The sequence below is a fragment of the Fringilla coelebs genome, assembly GCF_963513975.1.
Source record: "Fringilla coelebs genome assembly, chromosome: 15".
In the NCBI taxonomy this organism is placed as follows: domain Eukaryota; kingdom Metazoa; phylum Chordata; class Aves; order Passeriformes; family Fringillidae; genus Fringilla; species Fringilla coelebs.
Window position 1 is genome coordinate 13,027,441 of NC_140041.1, and position 25,736 is coordinate 13,053,176.

General features: G+C 46.3%; 1 protein-coding gene across 2 annotated transcripts in view; it reads right to left on the reverse strand.

Annotated features, from left to right (window-relative positions):
* GLRA1 (glycine receptor alpha 1) overlaps positions 1-25,307 on the reverse strand; it is a gene marked incomplete at its 3' end in the record, with an annotated part of 36,481 nt that extends 11,174 nt beyond the window's left edge. For both annotated transcript variants that reach the window (XM_084215648.1, XM_084215647.1), the window contains exons 1-3: positions 25,010-25,307; positions 10,081-10,211; positions 5,940-6,007 (exon numbers count right to left, since the gene is read on the reverse strand). In XM_084215648.1, coding sequence (XP_084071774.1) covers positions 5,940-6,007; positions 10,081-10,211; positions 25,010-25,065 — 255 coding nt within the window. In that variant the 5' untranslated portion in view covers positions 25,066-25,307. The remainder of the gene's footprint in view (positions 1-5,939; positions 6,008-10,080; positions 10,212-25,009) is intronic.
* Positions 25,308-25,736: the final 429 nt, after the last annotated feature.

The following is a 25,736-nucleotide window of genomic DNA, read 5'->3' on the forward strand; positions in this document are numbered from 1 at the left end:
CCTGTCCTCGGGTCCTGCTGAGAACAGCCCAGGGGCGCCTTGTAAACGAGTGGTGGGAGAAACTGCACCACCTGCACCCCTGGGATGTGCAGCAGTGCAGGGAGTAACTCTGGTTTGTGTTACTCTGTGCTCCTCCTTTGGAGACAAGTGTTTGCTGTGGGTATTTTTTGTTTTGGAATACAGAATACAAGGCATTTACATTGTGATATAAAAAGGGCAAGGACAAAGAAATATGAAACACGCACTGAATGCGTTTCTCTGGCTTTGCCATTTCAGGGCATTAATATTTTACCTCTGTGTGTGCATTTATGCAGATCTTCCTACTCAGGGAATTTACTCCACAGTCCTGGCCTGCTCACTGGGAATGTGGTTTTCTCCCAGATGCCTTTGCCCTTATGTCACTGCACTGCAGTGTTGAAGGTCCTGAGCAGCCTTTTAGGTTCCTTGTGTCCAGCCTCATTTGAACATCAATGTAAAGCCAAGCACTGTGACTGCAAACTGGACATGACACTGCCTGAGGAGCCAGCAGAAGGCATGGGGAGCAGGCAGGGTACGTCTGTGCTGTGACACAGGCTAAGAGAAGGGTTACAGTGCTCTGTACCAGCTGAGCATCCTCTGTGCTGAAAGCTTTGTCCTCAGCACTGCAGTCAGGCTGAGGTGATGAGCCAAGCAACGCTCATTCCTTGGCTACCTGGAGATATGCAGCATTTCTCCTGGATGCTGTATAGGAGATCTTAATTAGCAACCCCAAGAAGTCACAGTTTTCCCTAAATGATGGACAGTGTTGGCCAATTTCTGATGTGAACTTTCAAGCAAAGAAAGAAGAGGTTTGACTGGGGCTGCAAACTTGGCAAAAAAAAAAAAAAAAGAAAAATAAATCTCTTTCTCCATATCATTCTTATCCCTCACATTCCTCATTTGTGTGCCCATCACATCCAGGCATTGATTATCTTGTGCAGCCTGCTCCCCTGGCTGGCTTGGGAGAGGGGAGCAGCAGCTCTGTGCAGTGAAGGCATTCAGGAGCTTTGCAATTTGGCACAAAGGCATTTTACTCCCAAGAGGGAAATGACACAAGGCAGGAAGAGAATAACTGGAGTGATCAAAGTAGTTCAATTTGATAATGCTGAAATGAAATTCTGCTTAGTGACCTCGCAAGGAGACAAGGAAACAGAAGATCATTTGAGACCTTCCCTTGACATCTCCTGCTGAAAGCAGAGGAGGCTGGAGGCAGGGCTGAGCAGAAGGGATGGAGCCCCTCAGGACACTCCTTGGGTTTTCCCTCCTGACTCAGGGGCTCTGTCAGAGCAGCCTCTGCACTGAACAGTTTTGGGGAGAGATTTCCCCTTTGATAAATTGACATTTTGCTTGTGGAAAAATCAGGGTAGAGACTTCAGAAGGGGATTCTGGGATCCCACCAGAGCATGAGGTAATTACCATCGAGTTAATTCTCTAGAATGGGAATGAACAAACACTTTGAAGGCAACCTGCCTTGTCAAGAAGCCCTATAACAGACTGCAAAAACACCAAGCACACCAGGAGCAGCCCTAGGAAGGTTTAATAGCCAAGTAGCCAATTTGAAGCCTGTGTGCAACCACACCTGGGCGAGGGGTGGAGGAGTCTGTATCAGGGAAGGGAAGGGCAGGCACCTGGTGAGGGGTGGGAGCAGTGCCCTGGTGCTTAATAAGTGTGGGGATTTTTATGCTGGAACCCAAAGCATGAAGTTTTCTGTGTCTTCCTACAAGAAATGGGGATTATATATCTTTCTGAGCTAGTAGAGCTGCTGGGATGTGAGCTGTAACCAGCACCTAGGATTGTAAATGTAGGTATTTAGTAGTGAAGTCTTGTTTTTCAGCCTGAGGGGGTTATGTGTCCTTGTATTTGAGCTGCTCAGTCCTGTTTCATGGCTTCTTTTTGTTGTTTTTTTCTTTCCCCCTCTCTTCTCCATTAGTGCACAGACAAACTCCAATCACAGACAGCTGGAACACTGCAGGTCTGACACTGAGATGGCAGCAGACTGTGAGTAGTTGTGAAAACCTTTTCATTTTGTGTTGTGTGACTTGTTAGGTGCTTATCATCTCTGTGGGACTGATGGTTGGGTTTAAGAATGACTGACTGCAGGGAATTTTGCTCCAAACCTAACTTTTGCTATGGGCTTTGTGCATTGAACCTCACATCTTTTGCTGATTTTGGACCGAGTGGGACCAGTATTAAATGTGGGACCCAAGTTCTTCATCAGAATCTCTGCTGTACTGGGTTTTGTGAGCCTTGATTGAATTTCTGGGTCTGCTTTGCAGGATGCTTTGTTTTCTTGTGGGGAATCTCATGTGCAGATGTCTCTGAACAAGCGCTTAACATTTGGACAGTTGCAGCCTCCAGCTTCTCCTGTCCCCAGGAGATGCTGGGAGCTCAGTTGTGGCTGTGCTGCAGCTGGCTGGAAGGTCACATTTGCTTTGCTCTTTTCAGATGAGATAACTGTGGCATGAAAGCAGCAAAAATGAATTTGCATATTTACACTGTGTCTAAGGGAGGCTATGCTGGCTCTTCTGTGATTTTTCTTTCTTTTTCAGTCTCTTTGCCGTGTGTGGGTCCTTTTTAAAAGAACAGTCTAGAAAAGCTCTTCCTGAGCCCAGCTGCTAGCATTGCTGGGTGGTGATATAAAAATGTATTCCTTCTTCTCCCTGTGCCTACACTGTGTAGAAAAATCCAGTGGAAGGCCACAAAACTGCAGCTTCCACTGGAAGAGTGAGCAAGGGCATCTCTTACTTTCAATGTTGCTGTTATAGCAGGGAATTTGTTAATGAAATGCTCAGATAATCCTATCAGTTGCCTCATGCCCCAAAGAAAAGCCAAAGCTGGTGCAGTTTATTCACTTAAAACCCAAGACCTGTTCCCAAGGTGCTTCAGTTCTGTTTGTTTGAAATGAGGAATTTCTACATTTGCTATAGGTTTCATAGTCTGGTGTGGCTGGGGAGTTGCTTATGCTTTTGAACAGCAAAAAAGGATTTAAGAGCTTGGGTTTGGGGGTTGTTTGGTGTTTGTCATTATAATAATTGCAGAGGGTGGCTGCATCTTGCTCTTGTCCTTGGGAAGCCCTTGCTGTTGGGTGCACTATTGCAGCGATGCTTTGGGACAGGAGGTTCTGGCTGGTGGGGTTGCTCCTCTCCCTCCCTTTGGAGCACAACCAGGGATGTGTTCCCAGTGTCAGCTTCTCTTGTCCTCAGAGCTCCAGGCCAGTGGGGCTGCATACAAGCTCTGAGTTGCAATCCAACATAAATGTCCCATCAATTATGTGCACCACTAGAGGCTTTTATGTTGGGTCTCCAGCTCTGCAGGATGCTTAGAGGAGTTACTTCACTTCCCTTGCTCTAAATCAGCTCTGCCTTAGGAATTCAGTTTGGTGGATGACTTTGCCTTTTAATTTTTTGTTGAATTTCCCCCTAACCTTGCAGCAGTTTTCAGTTCTCCATTTCTTGCCTTGTTTATTTTGAACCTTTGTGGGGCAGGTAGCAGCTTTCTGCCCACTCTGGGGAGTTTGTGCCTGGTCTTGGCTGCAACTCATTTTCTTTCCTCCTGAGGTTTGTAGACCCAGCTGTCTACATCAAATGCCTGTTTTTTTCTATTTTTCTGTATTTTTCCCTCTTCCTCTACCCTCCATGAGGCCTCAAGCCATAAGTGAGTGCTCTCCCTCTAATTTCTCTAATCCTCTGCATGGTGAGCTCATGGTTTACACTGATTTGTGATATTCAGGCAGGAGATATTTTAAAGCCTTCTATAACTGCATGTGGGGTACCCATAAAACCCTGTGACTTCTGCAGGTAATAGTATAATAGTAATGAAATATAAGGTGGTGTAGTACTCAGACCTGAACCTGAGCAGGCTTAGAGTGCCGAATGATGGGGATTTAAAACATAATTTTCTTTCTCTTTTTGGCCAGTGAGGCAGCTGGGGGAGCTTTGCCATCATCAGTCCCAGGGGTCAGTGACAGGCAGGCTCTGTGGCTTTCTTTCTGGTAAAGCACTGATTTTCCCCTCTCCAATTTCAAGCTGCCACCCCTTCCTCTGACGTTTGACCACTTGTTTGAATTCAAAATGCTCAGGTCTATCTCAAAACCCTTCAAGACAGGACAGTCTGTTCTTCCCAGCAGCTGTTGGGGAGCTGACACTGCCTGTTTGTCCTGCTGCATCCTCAAGCAGCAGCGAGGGAGTGGCTGCTCTGCAGAGCAAATCCCAGGTTACAAATCCCCAGGACCTCTCCAGCTTGCTGAGAGCTCCTTTTCAGCTGTTCCAGTACCTGTGTTTCTTGTGTTGCTGTTGGTGTTTACAAGCAGAGCTGCTGCTCCCACACAAGAGCATTAGCTCAGGCTGTGTGCTGCTGTGTCAGCCTGACATCTGGGCTGGCTTGTCAGAGCTGCCTTGGATATTTCCAGACAAAGCAATGTGCCCACAGGGTGTTCTCGGGCTCCCATGGGGATTTTTTTTTCCATGGAAGATTGCCTATGAAATGAGTGGCATCTGGAGATGATAGCAAGTCCCTGCAGCGTGTCTTGGAGGTGAACTGCATCTCTCTTGTGCTAGCCTGTGCTAATTTTACAGAGCATCCTGCTCACAGGGATCATGTGGCATCTTCGGCTGCTCCAGTGCATCTCAGTGTGGGACAGAGGCACTGAAAATGCTTCAGTGAAATGTGCTCTGAGCACTGCACAGATCCTTTCTGGGCTTGTCCTGCTCCCTTGCACTCTGGGCTGGTGTGTAGGAGCAGCATTTATGGCCTGTAAGGCCAAAGGAGGTAACCAATAACCAGTAAATCAGGAACAATGTGCATTTCAGTGGCAGTTCTTCCTCTTTTCCTTTATAAACAAATGAATCCATGCTACGCTTCCCATCTGTGAGCTCTGACAAATTTTGCAGACCAGGTAGGAAATCAGTTTCCCTGTGCTTGGACAGAATAACAGCTTTTGTTTTCTCCTCCACTACCAGAACTGAACCATCCCAACCCAAATATTTCCAGCAGAATGATGTTGTAGTGTCAGAAGAGACTTGGAACCTGAGCTATGGCTCTCCTCTGACAGTCTGTGCATGCCAAGTAATTTGTTCAAGGGGTGTGATCTCTATGTAAAGCCTGAAACTTCCTGCCTGAATGCACAGAATGCCTGAAGCTGGAGCCTGGCATTCTTCATTCAGCATTTTTCTAGAAAAAGAATTACCAGAGGGTAATTAAACACCATATTTCTGGATTATCTTTAATTAGCACAGCAGTAAGGCACAGTACCTCCAGAGTTTTCCTTTGCTGTTCACTGGTTATGTCACAACCAATCTTTAATAGTTTTCAGATGGAGCAATTATCTCCTGTTCTAGTGATCCTCTGCTCCTAGTGCCTTGCCAATTAGATACAGCCTTTAGCCATGCTCACTAATTTTGTATGAAGTGAGCCTTAACTCAGAAATATTGGTTTTGATTTTCTACTAAAAATCGTTGTCTACCAGAAATGTCTCCAAGAAAACAATCATTGTAATCTTTAATAATTCTCTTAGTCTTTGGGAATCTGAAATCCTGGTGCAAGCTGAATTTGAGTTCAGCTGATTTCCCTTCTCTTTGAATCCAGATTAATTTTGGATTCATGCCCACTTAAACACAAAGTATCTGTAACTGTCGCTGAGTTTGGAGCCTCAGGCAAATCTTCAGAAAAGATTATTTGTTTTCCTTTCTGACCCTTGTCCTTTGCTCATGGAGTGCTTTTATAAGATGCAGATGAAGACTCTGTGATCTTCAGCTACATGAGATGAGTCTTGTTGACCATTAATTTACTCAAACTTTGAGCAAGCTTGGGAGCACTGAGTGTTTTTCCCTGGTCCCTCTGAGGAGGAGGGTGATGCTGCATTTCCTGGCAGTGCAGTGAGGCAGAGGCAGTAGCTGAGCAGCTGTGCTGTGATTTTTACTTACCATAGTTGTTTCTGCAATCGAACCAAAGCTGTTGATGAAAATGTTGCAGCTGACGTTCACTGGTGGGCCTGCATGACAAACACAGATTGAACAGCAGTTCAGGGCGTGCTTGTGGAACAAAGGATTTCCACTCTGGAGTTAAAACCTGCTGTGGGAATGGGGTGAGCAGGGGAGGAAGGCCTGGGTGACCCAGGCTGGGTTCTGATGCCAGTTTGACACCAGGCAGTGCTCGAGCTCTGCCTCTGTTCCCCTCTTTGGCAGTGTTTACAGATCTCTGCTGGGAACTGCTCAGATGAGCAGCAATAGATCTGAGCCAGCCAGGACAGGTTCTGGGTGTCTGGACCTGGCTATGTGAGTGGTAATTTCACCTTGAATGTGATAGCAAAGTATCCCAGAAAGGAGCTGAGAGACAACTGACTTTTATTTAGAGCTGTACTTATGAAATAATCCCTGTTCCTGAGCTAGGATATGTGCTCCCCTCAAAGCCAGTGCAGCAGGGTGAGCTGTAGGGATCAGGCTGCTAAAGCAGCAAATACTCCATGTGATGATGGTGGTGGTGGGTTGACACTGCCTGCTTGACCCTCTGCATCCTCCAACAGCAGGGAGGGCTGGCTGCTCAGCAGGGTAAATCCCAGGTTATGCATCCCAAAGACCTTTCCAGTGTCCTGAGACCTCCTTTTTAGATGTTTCAGTACCTGTTTCTTGTGTTGCTCTTGGTGTTTCCAAGCAGAACTGCCTGTAAACCCCAAACCCCAGGTGTTGATCCTGATCCAGGGCTCACAGCTGGGTAGGAGAATTCAGGGCTCTGCCAGCAGGAATTCTCTGGCTGTCCTGTTTGGGCAGAAGGTAATCCTGGTCTCTGGGTCATGCTCCTCCAGGGCTTGATTTGCTTTCAGACCAAAGCTGTGCTTACCCTGCTCATACTGGAGAAGTTAAGGGGTCACCAAAGGAAAGGGGTGAGGGTTAAAGGATGACAAGATTGTGGTTTGAGGGCACGGGGGGTCAGTCTGTTTGTGTGGTACTGATGCCCAAAGGTGTGACTGGAAGTGTTTCATAACATTGCCTAGAAAATCTGAGGTGGAAATACTGCATTTACACAGAGGGAGATGCCAAGAGCTGCAGTGCAACACAAAGCAAAATGCTGGGGAATATTTTGGAGCCAGGGCATACCTGGTGCCTGGCAAACCTGTGGCTTGCTCACACATAATGAGATTATTTTTTGTAGAGGGCTGAAGCAAGAGGGGCTTCTGCTCTGGGGGCTGCCAAAGGCTGCTGTTGGCACTGCCCAGGATGTGGTGGGGAAAGGCAGCCCAGGCAGAGAGCAGAGACACAGCCCCAGGGACCAAGGTCCCCTTTTACACCTGAGTTAATCCCATATCATCCCTGTGACAGATGCTTCTGGGAAGATAAGATCTGTGACAGTAGAGAGCCGTGGATTTTCAGATTATTCCCCCATTTTTTACAGAATCAGGGATGGTGTCTGCATTTCAAACACTGCCTGGTGGCTCAGCCTGCTGGGGGAGTGATGTTCCTGTTAAGGTCACATCTGCAGTCTGGCAGTTGCTGCAGCATGAAACACTGGGGGGAGGAATGGCTTTAACGAGAGCCTTGTGCCTCTAATCAGCGCAAACTTCCTCCTGTGTGGAAATTAATGGATTTTCCTGATTGCTGAGGAACATTTGGAGCTTGGTTTTCTCCTCTTCATTTCTTTCCTCCTCTCCTGCTTTGGCCTCCTCTGAAAGTTTGTGCCTGTCCCCTGCAGTGATGCTCTCTGCTGGGGTTTTCTTGGTGTGAGTCCCAGGCAATCTGGGCAGGCTGTGTCCAACCAGCCCCAGACAAGCACTGCCAGCTCAGCAGCATCTCACACTGCTCCGTCTGTGCAGCTTTCTCCAGACTGTTAAACACTGGCATGGCTTGAGCAATCAGACACAAAAATTACATCTTTTTCGCCCCCCGCCTTCGCCAACCCCTCTTATTCAGAAATTCATCCATAAGCTGAAAGCACACAATTACCAGGCTTTAGTACTGGTTTCATCCCTTCTGTTGAGCTCAGGGGCAATGTTTCTCTGTTCTGGATCCATTCATGAACCACACAAAAGGTCCTTGAAGAGGTGATTCCCCTCCCAAAGGGCACAGAGCAAGGAAAACACTGAGCTGATCCCCTGGATGGCTGCACATGCTCCTGACTCTGGCAGGTGTGGGATATTTTGGTCCCCCTGTTCCTGATCAGTGCTGACATGAAGCTGAGGTGGGTGGGTTGGCCCCGTGCATGTGAAGCCTTTTTGGGGCAGCCCAGCTCTTGTTGAGGCACTGAGCTCTTCTCAGTGTGTCCATGGTGAGCCATGAGCTCCCTGCAGGATTTGGTGATTTTTGGTATTTTTTAGCTTGTGAGAGGCTCTAGAAAATTCCCTGCCTGCCACTGAAATATTCCTCCTCTCTGCTGGGATGCAGCTGTGGAGGAATGGAGTTTTCCAGCAGCAGGGATGAGGGCACAGCCTGGGTGAGAGGTCCCTGCCAGACTCCTCTCTGTCCCTGCTGGAGCTCCTGACTTCATCCTCCAACTGAAAACCCAAATACTAACTTATTTGTTCTCAGAATGTGAATCCACAGCTAAGTCCAGACTTTACAGCATTTACAGAAAAGCTGCAATCTTCTTTTTGTTAATCTTCCCCTCCCCAAAAATCAATCTGATATGGATCTTCAGCATTATTTTCATTTAGATCTAAGCAATTAAAATGTCCTTATGAGTTACTGCAGTTAATTTAAATGATGTGCTTTGAGAGCTACAACCTCAAGCTCTGTAAAACACCTCCTATGTCTCCCATATAAATTGGAGCCTGATTTATGTGTGGGAGGCTAAGCCAGCAAAACTGCCCTGAGGGGAAGGTGTAGTTCATTGAAATAAAACTGAAATTAAATTATCTCAAATAAAAATGCAATACAGCTGCTTTCAGCAGGAAGTGAATGTATACATTTCATTAAATATTAAAGTTTAATTTGTGTGTGTGCATAATTTAGAGGTAGGCAGGTTTACAGGGTGGTATTTTAACTCCTTGTCATTTGGATAAGAACAGCAGTGTCCTCTGTTGCCTGGTTGGTTACTGGGACACAGGGCTCCCATCTTTCTTTGGGTTTAAAAGCCCAGCACAGAGTTTATTGTTCAAAGCTGGGTGCCAGGTGCTGTCACCAGTGATTAATGGGTCCTGGGAATCCTGTCAGCCCTGCCAGTGGCTCCAGGGGAGAGGGAGCTGGTGGCAGGGAACAAAAGAAGTGAACAAAATGAGCTTTGGAGAGAGCTGGGCAGTGGCTGAGAGGAGCAGGTCCAGTTTTATCTCTGGCTGTGATCTGGGGCCAAAGAGCCCCTGGGAAAGTGAGCTCAGTTAAAAAGAAAGGAAAACAAAAAAATCATCGAAGAGCCCTTACAGACTCTCCAGTTCCATCCCCTCTGCCATGTGCAGAGACATCTTCCATTAGACCAGGCTGAAAAAACCCCACACTTGCTAGAGGAGGTGTTTTGAGGAGGAAAGGGGCTTTGTTGCCTCTGCCAGGGCTTGCCTCTGCTGCTGGGCTGCCATGGAATATGGGGTGGACTGGAAATCTGTGTGGGAAGCACAGAGCAGTGCTGGGCTGAAGAGCCCCTTTACTGGGGTCAGGGATGGGTTTGGGCTGCCCCTGGCATCCTGTGGGATTTCTCTGGAGCTGATGGGAGAGGCTGCTCTTGGCTGCAGTGGCTGTGAGGGGGGAGCATTGCCTGCCATAGTGGGTGCTGTGGGCAGTGACCCCGGGGGAAAGGCAAGTTGGGGATTTTATCTTTACCTCTAAAGGAGTTCATCTCCCTGCCAGTCACTGCTTGGTTTGGCAGGATCCTTGATCCCTATGTTGAGATTGATACACTGAGATTCCCAGATCAAGCAGGGACTGGGGAGGCCCTACATTTACAGTATGTGAAGTTCTTACAAGGTTGTTTCCACTCTGAGCAGACATTTGTTGATGTTTTTCCAGAAATCTACAGGGATCCATGTGTCAAATATCCTTATAATAAATAAATATTCATATTTCATACAGCATTAGGAAGATATTAATGAGGGTTGGATGCAGTTTTCAGTCCCAAAATAAGAAAAAAATGGGGTTTTTTGCATACCTTTAAAATTTGGTCTGATCCTGGCATCATATCCTGAAGTTCTCCCCATCAGCTTGTCCAAGAAGTCAGAAGGAGACATGGGTTTGGGGGCAGATCGAGCTGCTGCCTCAGCTTCCTTGGAGGCTGCCAGGCTGTGCAAGTAGAAATAAAGAGGAGGTTTCAGTGTGTATCCCATGCTGGGGAGGGCTTGGGGTCCAGAAACAGAGCAGTCAGCATCTTATTCCTGCTGAGGCAGGATGGGTACCCATGTGAATTCCTAATGAGGCTGGTCTCAGCTAATTTGTTTGCCCAGCCCAAACATCTCCAAATACAGAATCCCAGCTGCCACCAAAGTAGAAGAGAGATGATGAGCAGTGAAAATCCTTTTGTGAGTTTAGGTATAGCTCCTTGGTGTGCCACTAAATTACAAATGTGAACTCTGGTGCTGAGCTCCACAGGTAAAATACACTCTGAGATTAGCCTTGGGTAGCAATTACTGCTTAATTACAGGGCAAATAGCAAGGAGCATATTCAGTACTCTGACAGTATGATTTCACAAAAGGCAAGTAGGATCAGAGAAATCTGGAGTTTGAGGTTTAAATGAGCATCACGTGGTGCTACAGCTCCTGCAGACCCTGTGGGGCTGGAGGGGAGAGGGGTGGTTCTGCTGATCAGTCCAGCCTTTGCTGCTGGAACCTGCAATGCAGGGTCTGAGTTCAGCACAGAACTGGAGGGTCTGGGGTGTGGTCCTGAAATTTTACTCATGTTGGGTTGAAGATGAAAGGAAATGGAATCTTCCTGGGACCTGTGTGGGCTCTGGGGCAGAAAGTGAAATCACAAATTGATCTGTAGAAGACAAAAACCTATGGCTGGCCGTGTGCCTTCTGACTCCATGGGAGTCTGCAAGATCTGCAGGGTGCTGATTTGGGCTCAGGAAATCTGTTATTGCCATCTGCAGGGGAGCAAATTACCCTTGGTGTTAGGTGCTCGTTCTCAGCTTTGCAGGAAGGTTTGACTTCCTAGACAGGAACAGACACCATTCAGTACCCTCCCTCTGGCTGTATGACTTCTATTTGAACACCAGTCTCTTCCCAGGCTGCAAGTGTTGAGTAAAATTGCCCAAAAAATGCCACAAATCACCTCTGCAATGTGGCTGGGTGAGCCTGTGGGTGCAGGTGCCTGGTGCTGAGTAAAGCTGCAGGCAGCATTGCAATGTGAATGCACAGTGAGCCAAAGGAAGCTGCTCAGGAGGCAGTGAGTGCTTCACACTCTGCAAAACTGAATTTTTTTAAGTGCAAAGGCTGTGGGAACAATGAGGAGCCCCCGACAGAGCAGCTGGGAGGTCTAAGGGAAGCTACAACAGGCACAAGTTATTTGCATGTCCTCACAAGCGTCAGCAGGGTGCTCACCTTGGGGAGCTTTGCATCAGTCAGACCTGCAGCAGTAGTGCCAAGTACTGAGACAAGATCTTTTGGAAAGAATTTGGGACTGTAACTATGTATGGCATTAATGTGATCCTGCCCCCAAAGATGAGCTCTTCCAATGCAAGTTTGAGCTGAAACCCCAAAGAGACATGTTATCTTGACAAAGCCTTGATAAAAGCATTTTGAACCATTTGATTCCTCAGAACTTTAAAAAGTCAGATGGGATTCTACAGTGCTTGGGTGCCTAATTTCAAAATGAGGAATCTGGTAACTGCATTGCATTGACTTTCTTTTCTGGTGTCAGCAGTCAGATGGTTTGCCAAGCCTTGGTTTTCAGTCCTGCAAACTCACAACTGCAGTCTGGCTCCTTTTGCAAGTTACCACAGAGTTCTCTGATTGCTGGATTTTTAACTCTTAAAAATAGTTTAATTTGCAGTGAAGAGGGGAGAGTAATTCCACTGTGAGCCTAAAACTGGGGTTTTATTCACTCCTTTGTGTACTCCCAATCCACTCCCTCACTGGAGGATTTCTGAGCAGGCTGCTGCACTTCCTTCTCTCTGACAAGGAGTGCATCTTGCTCTTTCCACAACCGTGCCCCCTTTCTTGTCTTGTCCCTGTCTCTGCCCCAAGGAAATACTGCAAAGCAGAGCCAATGTGTTTCAGGGGTAAATGGGGTTGTGGGATGGGTGATGTTTTTTAATTTAATTTGTTTTTAGAAGGAAAGCAACAGGGTGCAATTGATTTGCAAACGCAGAAGAAAGCTGGGAGTGGGAGGACAATCAATACTGGGCTTGACTACTGCATTCCAATGGAGTGTCTGCATGGCAATGAGTCCAGAGAAAAGATTTCAATTAAGCAGCAAATGACTTGGTAACCAAAGACTTCTGCCACTTCAGCAAGACGCCAGACAGTGCAATACACTGATTTCTTCTCATTAACTGTAGACTGGATGAAGTATATGGAAATGGAAAATGTGTGTGGGAGGGGAGAGGCAATACAAACCTAATAAGCATCTAATAATCTTTAAGTGGAAAAAGATAATTAGAAACTGCAATCCCCCTGGCATTTGTTTTAAAAAATGAGGTGGAAAAAAGAAAAGAAATCAGTGCTCATCTTTCCCCTAAATTCAGTGTGAAAGCCTCTGCTTGATATGTTCAGCCCATTTCCAATGAGTGAATCTGTATTTCTTGGGTGACATTTTCTGATCCTTTCTGCATCAAAGCTGCAAATAAATTAATTTCATAGGCTCACTTCCCACCTGGCAATAAATATTTGGTAAACTGAAGCTCAGAAAGCTCTGGGAGAGGACCACCCTCTCACAGCCCCACTGCTTCCAGCATCTTCATGCCCATCCCTGCACCCAGTCCCTGGGAGCACCTCTGGGGATGTGCTGGAACTGTCACACAAGACTTCAGTGGCTTGATGCGTGTTTTAAAATCTGTCTGGCTGCTGTGTGGCTTTACCTGGGAATGGTGAGTTCCGAGTTCCCCCCAGTTTGTTTGGTTACTAGATGCTTTCCTAAAACTAGACTCCCCTGGATTTGGCAAGAAAGGAGTGCATAGGGAACAGCCTTTCTAGAAGCAGGCAGCTGATCCATTCTCTATCTGAAATAATGGCAGAAAACACCACTGGGAGCTACAGAGAGGCTGATCCACCCCAGGTGGATGGATTCTGTCTAACAGCCCCAAAATCTCCACTCTGGTTGACAGCTGAGCTTTGCAATGGCAGCCTAGCTCAGGCAGCACCCAAAAGTTCTGCCAGCTTCCTCTGTCTTCCAGGTCTGTCTGGACTAGTGCTTTATGTGCTGTCTTGGGAGCTTTCTGGGATTTTCTCCATCCCTCAGTCCTTCCAGAACACCCTTGAAAGTCCCACAGGACTGTTTGTCTCCTGGCTCACAGAGATGAGGAGAGGGGAATTGCCAAATGATTCCAAAATGATTTGCAATGGAAGAGAATTGGGAATTTAGTGGGGGCTGTTGTGTTGCTCAGAGAGAAGATTTATTCTGTGAATAAACAAAGGGAGGCAAAGGCTGTGACAAACCCATTGAGGATGGAGTTTGCAGTGGTGTAAGGGTTGTCTGAGCTGAGCATTTTAATAGCAGTCAGACAGAGGCTTATCTTATTTATGCTGCTGTAATCCCTGGTGGATCTGGCTGAGAAAGTGCCATCAGGCAATCATCACAGCAGCTACAATGGGAAGGATCTCTTCAAAGGGTCGATGAACTAGCATAATCTTTTGTGATATTAATGCTGGTGTGTAAGCAGCCACCAGCAAGCCCCCAGGAGGTCCAGCCAGGAGCAGGATGTGAGAGTGGTGGAGATGAGCAGCCCAGCAGCTCAGGGTTGCATCCCTTAAAGCAAAAGTTTGCAGGACACCTATTGCTTCTGCATCATTTTGTTTCAGCTAAACAGATGATATATTCTTAAAAACAATTATTTGGATTAGAAAGTGGCTCTTCTGCAATCTGGATGTGCCTGTTCACTTGATTCCTAGCTCTCCAGCTGGCTGTTTCCTTCTCTTCCTCCTCCCATTTGCATGATCCTTGAGCAATATTTTTTGTAATTTTTTTTTTTTTTGGCTGTGGCCATGGTTGTCCATCTAATTAAGTCCAACTTCACAAAATGCCCTGTTCTGGCTGAATGCTGATACTGGAAAATAAATTTTTCTTTTTTTTTTTTTCTTTTCAAAGAGGAGTGATGAAGGAATTTAATTAGCACGGGGTTTCTATTCCCTTGTCAAATAATTTAATTGTTAATCATTAATTCTGAGTGTAAAAAAATCATGTCTGGCAGCAGAAACAAAGTGTTGCCAAACAAGTGTTTGCAAAGGAAATCTGTCTCTGCAAAGTGTGGAAGGCTCAGGTCCCTGTGAAGGTGAAGTGGTGTCACATCAGTGGCTCCAGAGAGGTGGGGTCTCTGCAGGCTGGGGAGACAGAAGATACCTCACCCCTACCCTGGTTCCCTGCTGCTCAGCAAAGGTTTCTGGAGTGATTTGTTTGGGGTTTTTATTATTTTTGAAACACAGCAAGCCAGAAACCTTGGCAGGGATGTGTTGGGAATGGCGTTCAGGTGAGCTGCCTCACATTTGTCCTTCAGATGTGATGTGCTCTTTAAGAAGCCCTCCCAGGGGAGGGAGGTATCCCTCAGCTGTGAGGCTGAGGGGTGCAGAATAACTGCTTCCCCCATTACCTCCAAAGCCAGGCTGGGGCTGGGGGGTGTGGGAGAATTCACCAGTTTTGTTTTATTGACTCCAGCGGGCTCTGAGAGGGGCAGCTGCACAGAGAGCTGGGCACAGACAGGCCCTGTGCTGTCCATGAGGAACAGTGCAGCCTGGGCTAACCCTCTTCTTCCTCCTCCTGAACCCTCTCCCCGGGCACAGAGCACATCCTGGAGCTCAGCAGAGCCCAGCCTGGATCCAGAGGATGCTGGGGCTGCCTGGCTCTCTCTTCTCCTCTGCAGCAGGAAGGACAGATTGTCCTGAAAAGAAAGAGGGGCAGCCCTAAACTCTGCACCCAGACATTTATTTCTGACTGCACACCAACATGTTATCTAGAGGGGAATGCTGCCAGACCCTTGCTGGGAAGGCTTGGCAGAGACTGCAAGCAGACTTTTTATTTTAATGATTAGATTTACTATCAAAATTAATAGCACAATCAATATTGATATGCAATTCAATTAAATAGGATGAAACTCATTGCCTGCCTGGTTTTCTCCATCACCTTGTCTGAATTTCTGGCCTGCAGCTTTAGAGGTAGAAAGGAGATGGAATGTGGAGGTGAGTGGGAGAAGAGAGCCCCAATACTGAATTTTTTGCCTATCCTGGTGCTGAGTAGAAGGAGCTGAGAGTGTTACAGATGTGCTGGTTGCACAGTAGGGATCTCAATGCCTTGGTCATGCTCAGCTGCTGGTGTGTTACAGCCCCTGGTGTGGGGTGTAGTCAGGGGGGAATTTTAAAGTTAATTCTCACAGGTGGGAAGAGAATTTGGACATGGTTGTTTTCTTAATTCAGCTGAGTGCTCATGCAGGAGAGGCAGGGGGAGCAGGCCTGAATTCAGGAACAGGATAGGAGAGTGGACATGTACAGTGAGACTGGAGAAATATGGAAATTGAGAACCTGGGGAGAGATTTCACTCTGAGAAAGAAATGGGCAATGAGCTATTATTTGTCTCCATTAGTGGCAGGAGGATGGGGACAGGAAAGAAAGAGTAGGCTTGTGAAATGTTTCTGTCCCAGATGGCTGTGCTCTGCTGCTGTGAGCTCTTTAAACCAGTTCTAGCTCTTGCACCAGAAGTAACTGCATTGCAGTAGTCACAGGATGTAATCAGTTAAAGTTTTAACCCAAAGGATCCCAAAACACTCTCAAAGGTCCTGCACCACCCATGTTGTCACTGGTCCCTGTGGCTGTTCCTGAGGAGAGGAGCTGGGTGGCACTTCTTCATGAACCTCAGGGAATTAACCCTCTGTGGTCATTCCCATCCAAAGAAAGCTGTAACAACTTCACTGGAGTGAGAAAAATCTCTTCAGACTGCAGCATTCTGGTGTCTGTGCTCCACTGCCACGTTCCTGCAGCCCATGGCTCCTATGCCATATGGCAAAACACTCTGTCCAGAACTATAAACCATCCCAATTACACTGATTAACTCTATGGAAATACACCAGCACTTGGAACATTTGCTGACGCTGCCTGGACAGAGCAGTAAGAAAATAATAAATGACTGGACAATTGGCTGGGGGGAGGAGAAATCTGCATGTTGTATATAGTTGGGAATAGCACAGGGAGACCAATAAATTGTATGGGAATAATGCTCAGTTTTGTGCTGGTTTTGCTCCTCACAAGGATTGTTGATGTGTGGTTACTCTTGCTTATCACGTTCTAAAAAGTGTTTGTTAAATTAATTTTTGAGCCACAGGCATTATCTCTAGTGACTTTCTCAACTATTCCCTCTTCCAGAAGCATCTACAGCTCTTGGGGCCCATGCAGTGACTTTCTGGAGAGGTGTGATCCTAAGCCTCTGAGACAGGTCTGAAAACAGTTCCAACAACAGAGAAACACAAGTCAAAGCTCAGGTTTTAACCAGTTGTGAGATAAACCAGCAAGCACCAGCATTGACTCTCACCTGTACCTATACTGAGAGGCTTACAAAAAAACCCAAAGTTATAATTGCTTTTTGTTTTTTTGTTGAAAAACAAAGGGGAAAATATCCTTGCAAAGACAAAAGCATGTGTCTGTAGCTTCACACACACACACACTGCATATTCCTTTTAAAGTCAGGAGGGCTAAGTCAGATATTCAAAGTCATGCATAAACAGCCCTCCTGAAGGCAGTAAATAAAGGGGGAAATGTCTTAACAAGATGAAACTTCATCATCTAGGTGAGAATATTCTCTTTGCTGATGTGCTCCTGATTTGGTGTTTGGATGGAGAGCTGCAATGGGAACCTCAATTGACGTCAGAGGGTTTTAGATCACAGACCAGACAAGTGTCAGAGAATTCCGAGAAGTCGTGGGTGCTCTTCTATCTATAGCTCTGCAGTCACTCCCATCAGTTCAAATAGCTCCCCACAGCAGCTTTTTAAAAATTAGTTTTACTTTAAGGATTTATGCTGCTCGTTAAGGTGGGGTAAGGATATTGTAACTGTTTTTTTGCTAAATCAGAAGAGGTATGAAGAGAATTCTTTTAAGAGATATGACATGTAGGGAAGAGTGGTGGTGGATTTTATCTTCTGAATCAGAGCTTTTTGCTGCAGTTCCTTTGAAGAGGTCTCCTGAGCTAACCTGTGTAACCTACCTACAAAGCTGTGGGTCCTGCGGTAAAACTGGGGCTCTGATGAAATTTGTGCTGTGTAAAATGAATTGTGTGATGAGAGCACTCATGTTGATATTTTCTGATGGAATTGATCATTGTAATTGCAACACAAATACCCTGCTGGACTTGAGTGTTCCCTCTGTGCCATCTGTGACTCCTGGTGTAATTCAGCAGTTTATTCATGAGTAGTAATGAAGTGTAACTTCTGGAAGGAATGGCTAAGCCCTGCATCCCCTGCCCAGGAGGGATTTTCTCCTCCTCACTCCAGGTGCCCTCTGACTTGGTTTTGTCAGGGAACTGAAGAAACCAAACTCCATTTTTTTCAGCCCTGGTGCAGGAGAGCAAGTTGTGTTTGATGAGGCTGCTGCTTTGTCAGCCACACTGCCGGGAGATGATCTCAAAGTCCACAGCTCTGTCAGGGTGTGATGGATGGGGCTGGAAGCTGGACCATGCTTACGGTTCCCAGGCCCATGGAGAGGTGGGATACAGACATTTTGGGTTGTAAATGAGATCTTGGGGGACCTGGTGCAGGAAAGAATTCTGTGTTGTATGTGGGTGTGCCAGCAGCTATTGCCCTGGTCAGCAGTGCTTCCAGAGGGTGAAAGCACTGGGAGCAAACAGAGACAGGATTGTAAATATACCCCTCAGAAAGACACTGTGAAGACAGGCTGTGGATGAAATTCTTATAAGGAAAGGTTCCCTCACCCAGCAAGCCGGAGGTTCTCCACTCCTCACTAATAAAACCTGTGGTGAACATACCCTGCTGTAATGGGGGACTGAACCAACATTGCACAGCCACCAGCAGGGATGTTTGGAGCTAAGGCTTTTTTAGAGGGTGCTGATAACAGCTGGCCCTTGCAAGCTTTCAGGTTTTGTAACTCCCCCATAAAAGAGAGGAGGAGGGGTCTCTGCTCGAGGCTTTATACAATGCATCTTTTTACGGGCATCAGTTGAAACAAAAGAATAAAAACAGAACTGGAAGAAATCAAGTAAAGGCGAGAAAAACATGATTTTGTTTGCACTTCCTGCAGGATTCCTGGCTCAGCTGCGTTTTGCTGCTGAGCCCGACTGATCCACCCTGATCCCCCTTGCGCTGCCGTTTAATTGATTTGTGTTCGCTCCGGCCCTGCCGGGGCTGGGCACGGGATTTGCATTCTGGCCGAGCGGTCTCGGGCAGGGCTGGGGAGCTGCTGGCGGCAGCTCTGCTCTGAAGGCAGCCCGGGATGATTGATGGCACTGCAAGCCCTGCTGCTCCAGCCATGCGACACTCCTGGGCTTGGCAGCCCCCTGGTGCTCTGTTCCCTCTTCACCCACCCACAGTGAGGCACTGATAAACACAAGAGGCTTCCCTGGCTGGCTGCTAAGGCACTTGGGTGTTTTATATTTCTTTCTTATTTTTTTTCCTTTTATTTTGTTTTATTTCTAGCAGGCTGTGAGCCTCAATGGAAGAGTGAAGAGGGAGAAATCAAAAAGAAAGCAGAGCCGCTAAAGTAATTTATGTTTTTTTCTCCCTCTCAAAATCTAAATTTTGTGAGGTTTGGTAAATTAAGGTTTCTCCTGCTCTTTTTGCTGGCCCTTATACCCAGCAGAGATGTATTTACAGGATGCCAGTGGTGCCCACGCCCCAGGCAGATGTGGTGCACTGTATGGATGAACTAATGGTCTGTGTAGTGGGCAAAGCTCAGCTCCTGTGAACAATGGGTGCCCCTGCCTCCATCTATTTCTGTTCTTTGCAGGCCCCCTCTGGGCTCTGGCCTTGCTGAGGGGAGGACAAATATTGTATTTCTGGATTTTTTCAGTTTTTGTGCATTAGTCTCTTGAAGCCTCAGAGAGATTTAAGAGCAGCTTGGAGGTGTGTATAGGATCGATAGCACCAGATCAGCTGGACTGTATCAGCACTTTCCCCAGAGGGGAAGGGAACTGCAACATTTTGCACCAATCTTGGCCAAGAAATCCCAATGCAAACCACCTCCTTTGGAGGGAAATGGTTTCTGTTCTGTCTGCCTTTGTAAACACAAATGTAAATTGTTTGGATACTTTGGGGAAAGGGTGAGAGAAAAGAAATTGGTGAATTTTTTGTCTCTTTAAAGGGTACTGACCTGTTGAATAGCTTATTTTGCTGTTACAGTGCAAAAGTTGCTCTTTCTTGGGTTGTAAAAGTAGGTCTGGAAGGCAGCAGTCAGACTGGTGTTGAGTTTTCTGGTCATGGCTGCTGCTGATCCTTCCAGTGCCTTGCAGCAGGAATTCCTGCTTCTTTCCCTTTTTGCTTCATGTATCCCAAGCTGATGTTGGGTTTTGGTCTGTTGTTGGTTGGGGTTTTTGTCATTTTGTTGGATTTTTTTTTTTCCAAATGAGAGTTATCAAAAGTTTTTGGAATTACTTTTTTTGCCCATCAAAAAATTGAATCAAACTGTGGTAGGAAGGGTGTGCTGGAATGACATTTTCTAGCTTCTGAAAGCTTATGCTGAATCCTTTCTCTTGGAAAGTGTGAGGTGCACAGGTGTAACCATAGTTCATGAAAAAAACCAATAATTTGTGCTTTAGCTGATGGATGAAGGTCAGTAGAAACATGCCAGGTAAGGAGAGCAAAAGGGTAATTTACTTGAAACAGTGAAACCCTAATTTAATGTGCCACAACAGTGAGAGATGATACAGGCAAATAAACCAGATGGAAGTCCTAATTTGTAAACAGCCTTTCTGTTGTCTTAACAGTGATCACTTTGGGATCTCAGAAAAGCTCCAGGTTATAGAAAATGAGCAGGTGAGAATAGGTGATGTGATTTGACATAATTAAATGTTGTGAGTTAGTATGATTTTTGAAGCATGATTTATTTTTATAAGACCCCTGTCTTTCATCAGTACCTAAATAGAAATTCTATTCATTAGGTGGTCTGACACCTTGTTTTGATACTGGATTTTGGAGAGTCCTTTTAAGCTGCATACTGAGGTAAAATGAGAACAGGCCTATCTGCTGGTTTCCTATTGCAGATGAATGATCGCTGCTCAGTGCTGGGATAATAAAGTAATTTAATTTTGGACATTGATTAACTTCTTAATTCAGACATTGAGATCCTTTTCTATCCGGGTCAGCTCATGAGGGTTTGGTGAGATTAATTTCTTCAGCTCGCAAGGGATGTGTTTGCCCAGGACCAGGGGAGCTGTCCTGTGCTGTTGCTTATGAGAGAGCTTTCTCCCTGGAATCACTTGGTCAGCAGCAGAGTGAACTTCCTGAGCCTTTTCCTGTGCTGTTAAATCTGGGACACTCAGAGTCAGAGGGCTGCTGACCTGCTTCATACCTGAGGGTCTCCAACTCCTCTTATGGGAGAAGGAGAATAAGAGGTCCCATGCCTACGTTGTTGTTTTTGAAGGAAGCCTCTGTAGTGCCTTTGCATGTAAGGGCAGGGTCTGACCTTTCCCTCCAATCTCCATCTCCTTTCAGAAGCAGCAACTCCCAGGTAAATCTGTGTTCTGCCAGTGGGACTTGCTGCAGTGTGGGGTAATGTTCAGAGCGAGCCAAGGTGGACAGCCAGGCTGCATTACCTACAATCTGCACAGCACCACTGCCTCAGACACCAAGGGTGTTTTATTAGCCCATTGGAAACAGCAACATTCCTTGTAATGGTTTTGATAAGCAAGTTGGTTATTTAGGGTTTTCCTGCTCTTTGTACCTAACCTAAGTTGGCAGGGGGAAGAATGGGGGTTTTTTCACAAATGTTTGTGGAGCCTGTCTTCTGCTCTGAAGCAGGTCTGAGCTCTGAGCAGGTCTGGAGTTGTTTAAGGCAGCTGTTTGGCTAAGAAGAAGGTTAAGACTAGGCTGTCAGAAAATGTTTTATGTAGTTTATGTTGATTTGTTTTAAATGCAAGAGTCAGGATGGATGGATCAAAGTCCCTGCAGAAGGCAGGGTCCCAGACATTTTGTGCTTTTCCTGCAATGACACCAAATTAACCTTTCTTTATAGAATGATTTATAAGGGTTTCTAGAATTGTCTACATGGTCACATTTTCAAACCTTGGCTCTGTAACCCTTTTAGCAGGGTCTCTAATGGGGCTATTGAAGGTTGCAGACCAAAGCAGCTAAAGAGTATCCTTAGAACCATCTGGTCCAAGACTTGCTAAATCACTTTTATTTCATGGAGATGAGGGACTCTGCAGAGGCACAGCAGGTCATAAGGCACAACTTCTAGTGGATTTTAGTTAGCATGGAAAATATTCTGTGACTATTGACAACATCTGCTCCATTATTTATCTTGTGGCTCTGGAAATCTCAGGTTGGGGCTTCACTCTGTAATGTTACCTCTCCCTGCAGAGCTATAGCAGGAGCCTTAGAGATTGAGAAGAATAACCTGCACTTTCTTGGTGTTTTCAAGGAGATGAAACCAGCAGCTCTCCAATCATCTCCTTTACTTACCAAGACTGTTTTAGGAGATGGTTTGTTCGTGGATTTTTACCCTCCCCACAAAGCTGAGGCTTCATGTTCGCAGTGGCACCTTCTTACTGTTTATAAACTGGCAATGAAGAGCTCTGTTACTGACAGGAGGGAATATAAACATCCAGTATGCAATCCAATAGGGACTGAGGCTGGCAGCAACTTTTAGCCTGTGAGTCACTTGGAGCAGTTGCCTGGAATCACTCCTGCTAGCTGACAGATTGTTGTTCAGAAGGGGCCAACCCTGATCTTGAGTCATGAAGGTCGTGCTGCAGATTCCTGATATTAGGACCAAAATCAGGCCCGGAGATTTTCAAATCCTCACTGCACAGTGTCCACTTGGGTAAGGGGTCAGTTCTAGGGCATCTTTTCTCTCCTAATTTGACAAGGTGCATTCCTACCTCCAGCTTATGCAGTGGTGTTTCTGGGCCATTACAGCTATGAAAATTCAATGGTACCACAGAAAGTCCAGGCAAGATCATCACAGGATAAGGGAGTATTTTGTTCTGCATGAAGGAATTCACAGCTGAGCACTCAGGGTGTGTAGTTAGACTTTGGGAGAATGATTGATTGATGGTAAATGTCTCCACAGATATAAGCAGGACATCTGGAAATCCCTGTGTCCAATATTGCTCCAAACTATCCAATCTATTTTAAAGAACTAGCGCTTTGATTTATCTAGATACCTGTAAGGAAAGCTTGGTCAAACAAGCTGTTTTCATCTCCCATCCTAGCCCAGTTCCCATCCCTGCCCAGGTTCCCAGTAAAAGCCTGAGTCACAGCTAAGTGACTGCAGTCTGAGAAGGCAGGTAGCAGGATGGGAAGTGATCTTCCATAAAGAAAGGCATGTCAGAATAAGCCACATATCACAAATTCCTTCTAAAACACCTCAACCAGAGCAGAAACAAATATTATATTGGCAGTACCATAATGTTTGCATTCACACACCAGCTGTTACTCTTTCCCATGGGGTCTTGTTTTTTAAATGGCTGGTGGAGGACATTTCTGTTAAGCAACAAATCTAGCCTTATTTTCTATATTGGCTTATTTTCCTATATTGGCTATATATAATTTTCCTTGGAATATTAGATTGTCTTTTTTAAAAAAAAAATTAAATATATATTTTGTGGTATATATGCTAACATACAATGGATTCTCTTTGACAGGCTGACAATAAAGCGTGGTGCACTCTGTAATTTAAAGCAATTCATTCTTCTCTTATGGATTATTGGATTATCAGCTTTGGGTTTGTTAGACATCATGTATGACTGAGTGCAGGAGTAATTGGCACACATAATTTATGAATGACTGTTAATTAATAAACTTCTCTTACTGAAACTGAAATAGCAAAGCTATTCCTGGAGTAGAAAGGCTGGTAGATTTTTGGCCTGTAATAAATTGAACGCATAACACAAAGCGGGAGAGAAAAAAAGGAAAAACATTGCACAGAGTCAGTTCTGAGCAAGAATTACTGATTTTTAATTTTTTTTTAATGTATCTAAAGCATTATTGTAGTATATAAACCAATTTGATTTCATCCTTTCCCTGTAATTGTGTTAAAACATTTTCAAATATTCTTAAATGCTGATTTTGAGGAAATTGAAGTTACAAAAATACCTTTTGAATGCAATATGATGTAATACCACATATGTCTGTGTATAATCTATAACATTATGAACCTTTTCATTAGAATCTGAGGTGACTGGTTTACCAGGGGTTTGAATTGCCCATGACTGTGATGGATGTGCTGAGAACCTGTCAGTGCTCACACGTGTGGTGTGGTGGAGCACAAGTGTGAGCAGGATCTGCAGGACGAGTGTGCATCAATTTCACTGTTCTGGCACTTCAGAGGCTTCAGTACCAGGGACATAGCAAATGCAAGGCTGGAAATACTATTTTTTTTCAGTTATGTGATTTTCCTTTTGCTTTCTGGCATTTGTGTTGTTTAGTCTTGTTTGTTTTGTTTGTTTTTTAACCCACTGCTTCCCCACTGTTGAACTAAGAGTTTATTGCATATCCATTTGTTCCCTGTCTGCCCATCCCACCGTGTCGTGCAGGGCTGTAATACACTTGTGACTAAGATGAGAAAGGCTGGCTCTGAAGTGTTGGTTGTTGGGCACTGCTTCTCAGAGATTGGTGATTTTAGTTATTTCTAGAACTCTTGTTTTACCTAACATAAACATTTACTGCTTTGAGTTCATGAGTCAATCTTGCTGTCTCTGAATTTCTGTGGCATTACAGGAACGAGTGGGGATGTTCCCTTTTTTATATCTAGAAAGACTTTTGTGTTCAAAAGGAAAGAGAATGTTAGCTCAAAGTCTGGCCAGTATTGGTAGGTCTGCTGCTGTGATTCATAAAATGAAGTATTATGCCAATGATTTTATGCAAATAATGTCTGTGTTTTCACATTAAACTACGGGATGAGACTTTGGCAAAACACAGAAGTAAGAACCATGCAACTGAATGGAAGGCTGAGACTGATGAGCAAGTTCAGATCATATGAAACAGGGTTTTTTCCCCCCACCAATTGCCTTTATCTGGTGTCTCACTTGCTACAGCAGGCTGCATTTTTCATTGAAATATAGAAGCTTCTACCATCCAGTATTTTTGTCCATTTAATAAAAGCACTGCAAGGATAGATGGACAAGAAGCAATTCTTTAAGACTAAAGCTGTTCCTTCTATCTTAGCCTTAATGAGAAACTGAACACATCTAAGCCAGAGTCAAAATACAGCTGGGTTATAATAGACATAATTGGAAAAAGCCCCCCCCCCCCCCCCCCCCCACTTTGGCTTTCATTTAGATTCTGCACAGAAAGAATATTCAGAACAGCATGAAAGAGAAAAAAATAAGTTGGGAAGGAAGGAGATCATTCTTTGCTTTCAGTGATTTTAAGCACAGCCGGCTAAGGATAGAGGGTGAGCCCTCAGAGGCAGGCAGTGGAAGCATCCCACGAAACTCACCTGCAGTCTGAGCATGGGGAGGGGGCGAGGTGGGAATATTTACCCGGGCAAATTCAAGTGCAGCATTGCCAGCCGCCACTAGCTGTCACTTTGCAAGCAGCCGGGCTCGGTGTTTTCAGCACTGCGGTTAGCGAGATTGCGGTGCTAATTAAACGGAGTAACTCCCCGAGCCGCCCAACGTCCCGAGCCCGGGGCTGGGCGAGAGCGAGCCCGGGGCACCGAGGGCAGGCAAAGGGCAGCCGGGGGCAGGGGCCGTGCCCAGGGGCTGCGCCCCGAGCTGGGCTGGGCACAGCGCTCAGCCCGGCCGCGCTCCTCGCGTAAAGCCGAGCCTTACCTGAAGAAAACGATCGTCTCCCACACGTAGACTCCGAGCGCGTTGACGTTGCACATTTTTCCAGCTCTCGCTGTTGTGTGTTGTTTTTTTTTTTTTTTTTTTTTGTACTCCGTGAGGGGTGGGCCGGTGGGGTTGGCCAATAAAGTAACCGGGCGCTCGGGGAGAAGCGGTGGGGAGAGCGGCACGGCCCCGGCACGGGCTCAGCACCGCGGCCAGCGGCGGGCGGGCTCAGCACCGCGGACAGCGCCCGCTCAGCACCGCGGACAGCGGCGCCGCTCCCGCCTGGGCTCGGCCCTCCTCCGCCGGAGCCCCCGCCACCGCCGCTGCAGCGCCGCTCGGGGCCGGGGCTGCCCGCACGGAACCCTCCCTTCAGCGGGATGTCGCTCCGGACATCAGGCTGGCGACAGGGGCGGCCGCAGCGGGTGTAGGTTTGCCATCAGGGTGCTGGCGGTGAGGTGGGAGGGGGGGACACGACGACCCTCAACAACCCAGGGTTTAATCTCCGCTGCTGGCCGGGGTGTCCTCCTAATTACATCCACAGGAATTTGTCAGTGTGGAGCCGTGCTGCAGTCCCGCTCGTGGCGCTTTCCTGCCCGCCGCTTGGCTGCTGTTGATTCCTGCTTCCTGGGCTATTTTCCTCCCGAATAAGTTATTGCTGCTGTAGGGAAGGTGTCCCATCGCTCAGGGCTAGAGCGGAGGGGAGCAAAGGGGAAGTTTCTTGGGAAGC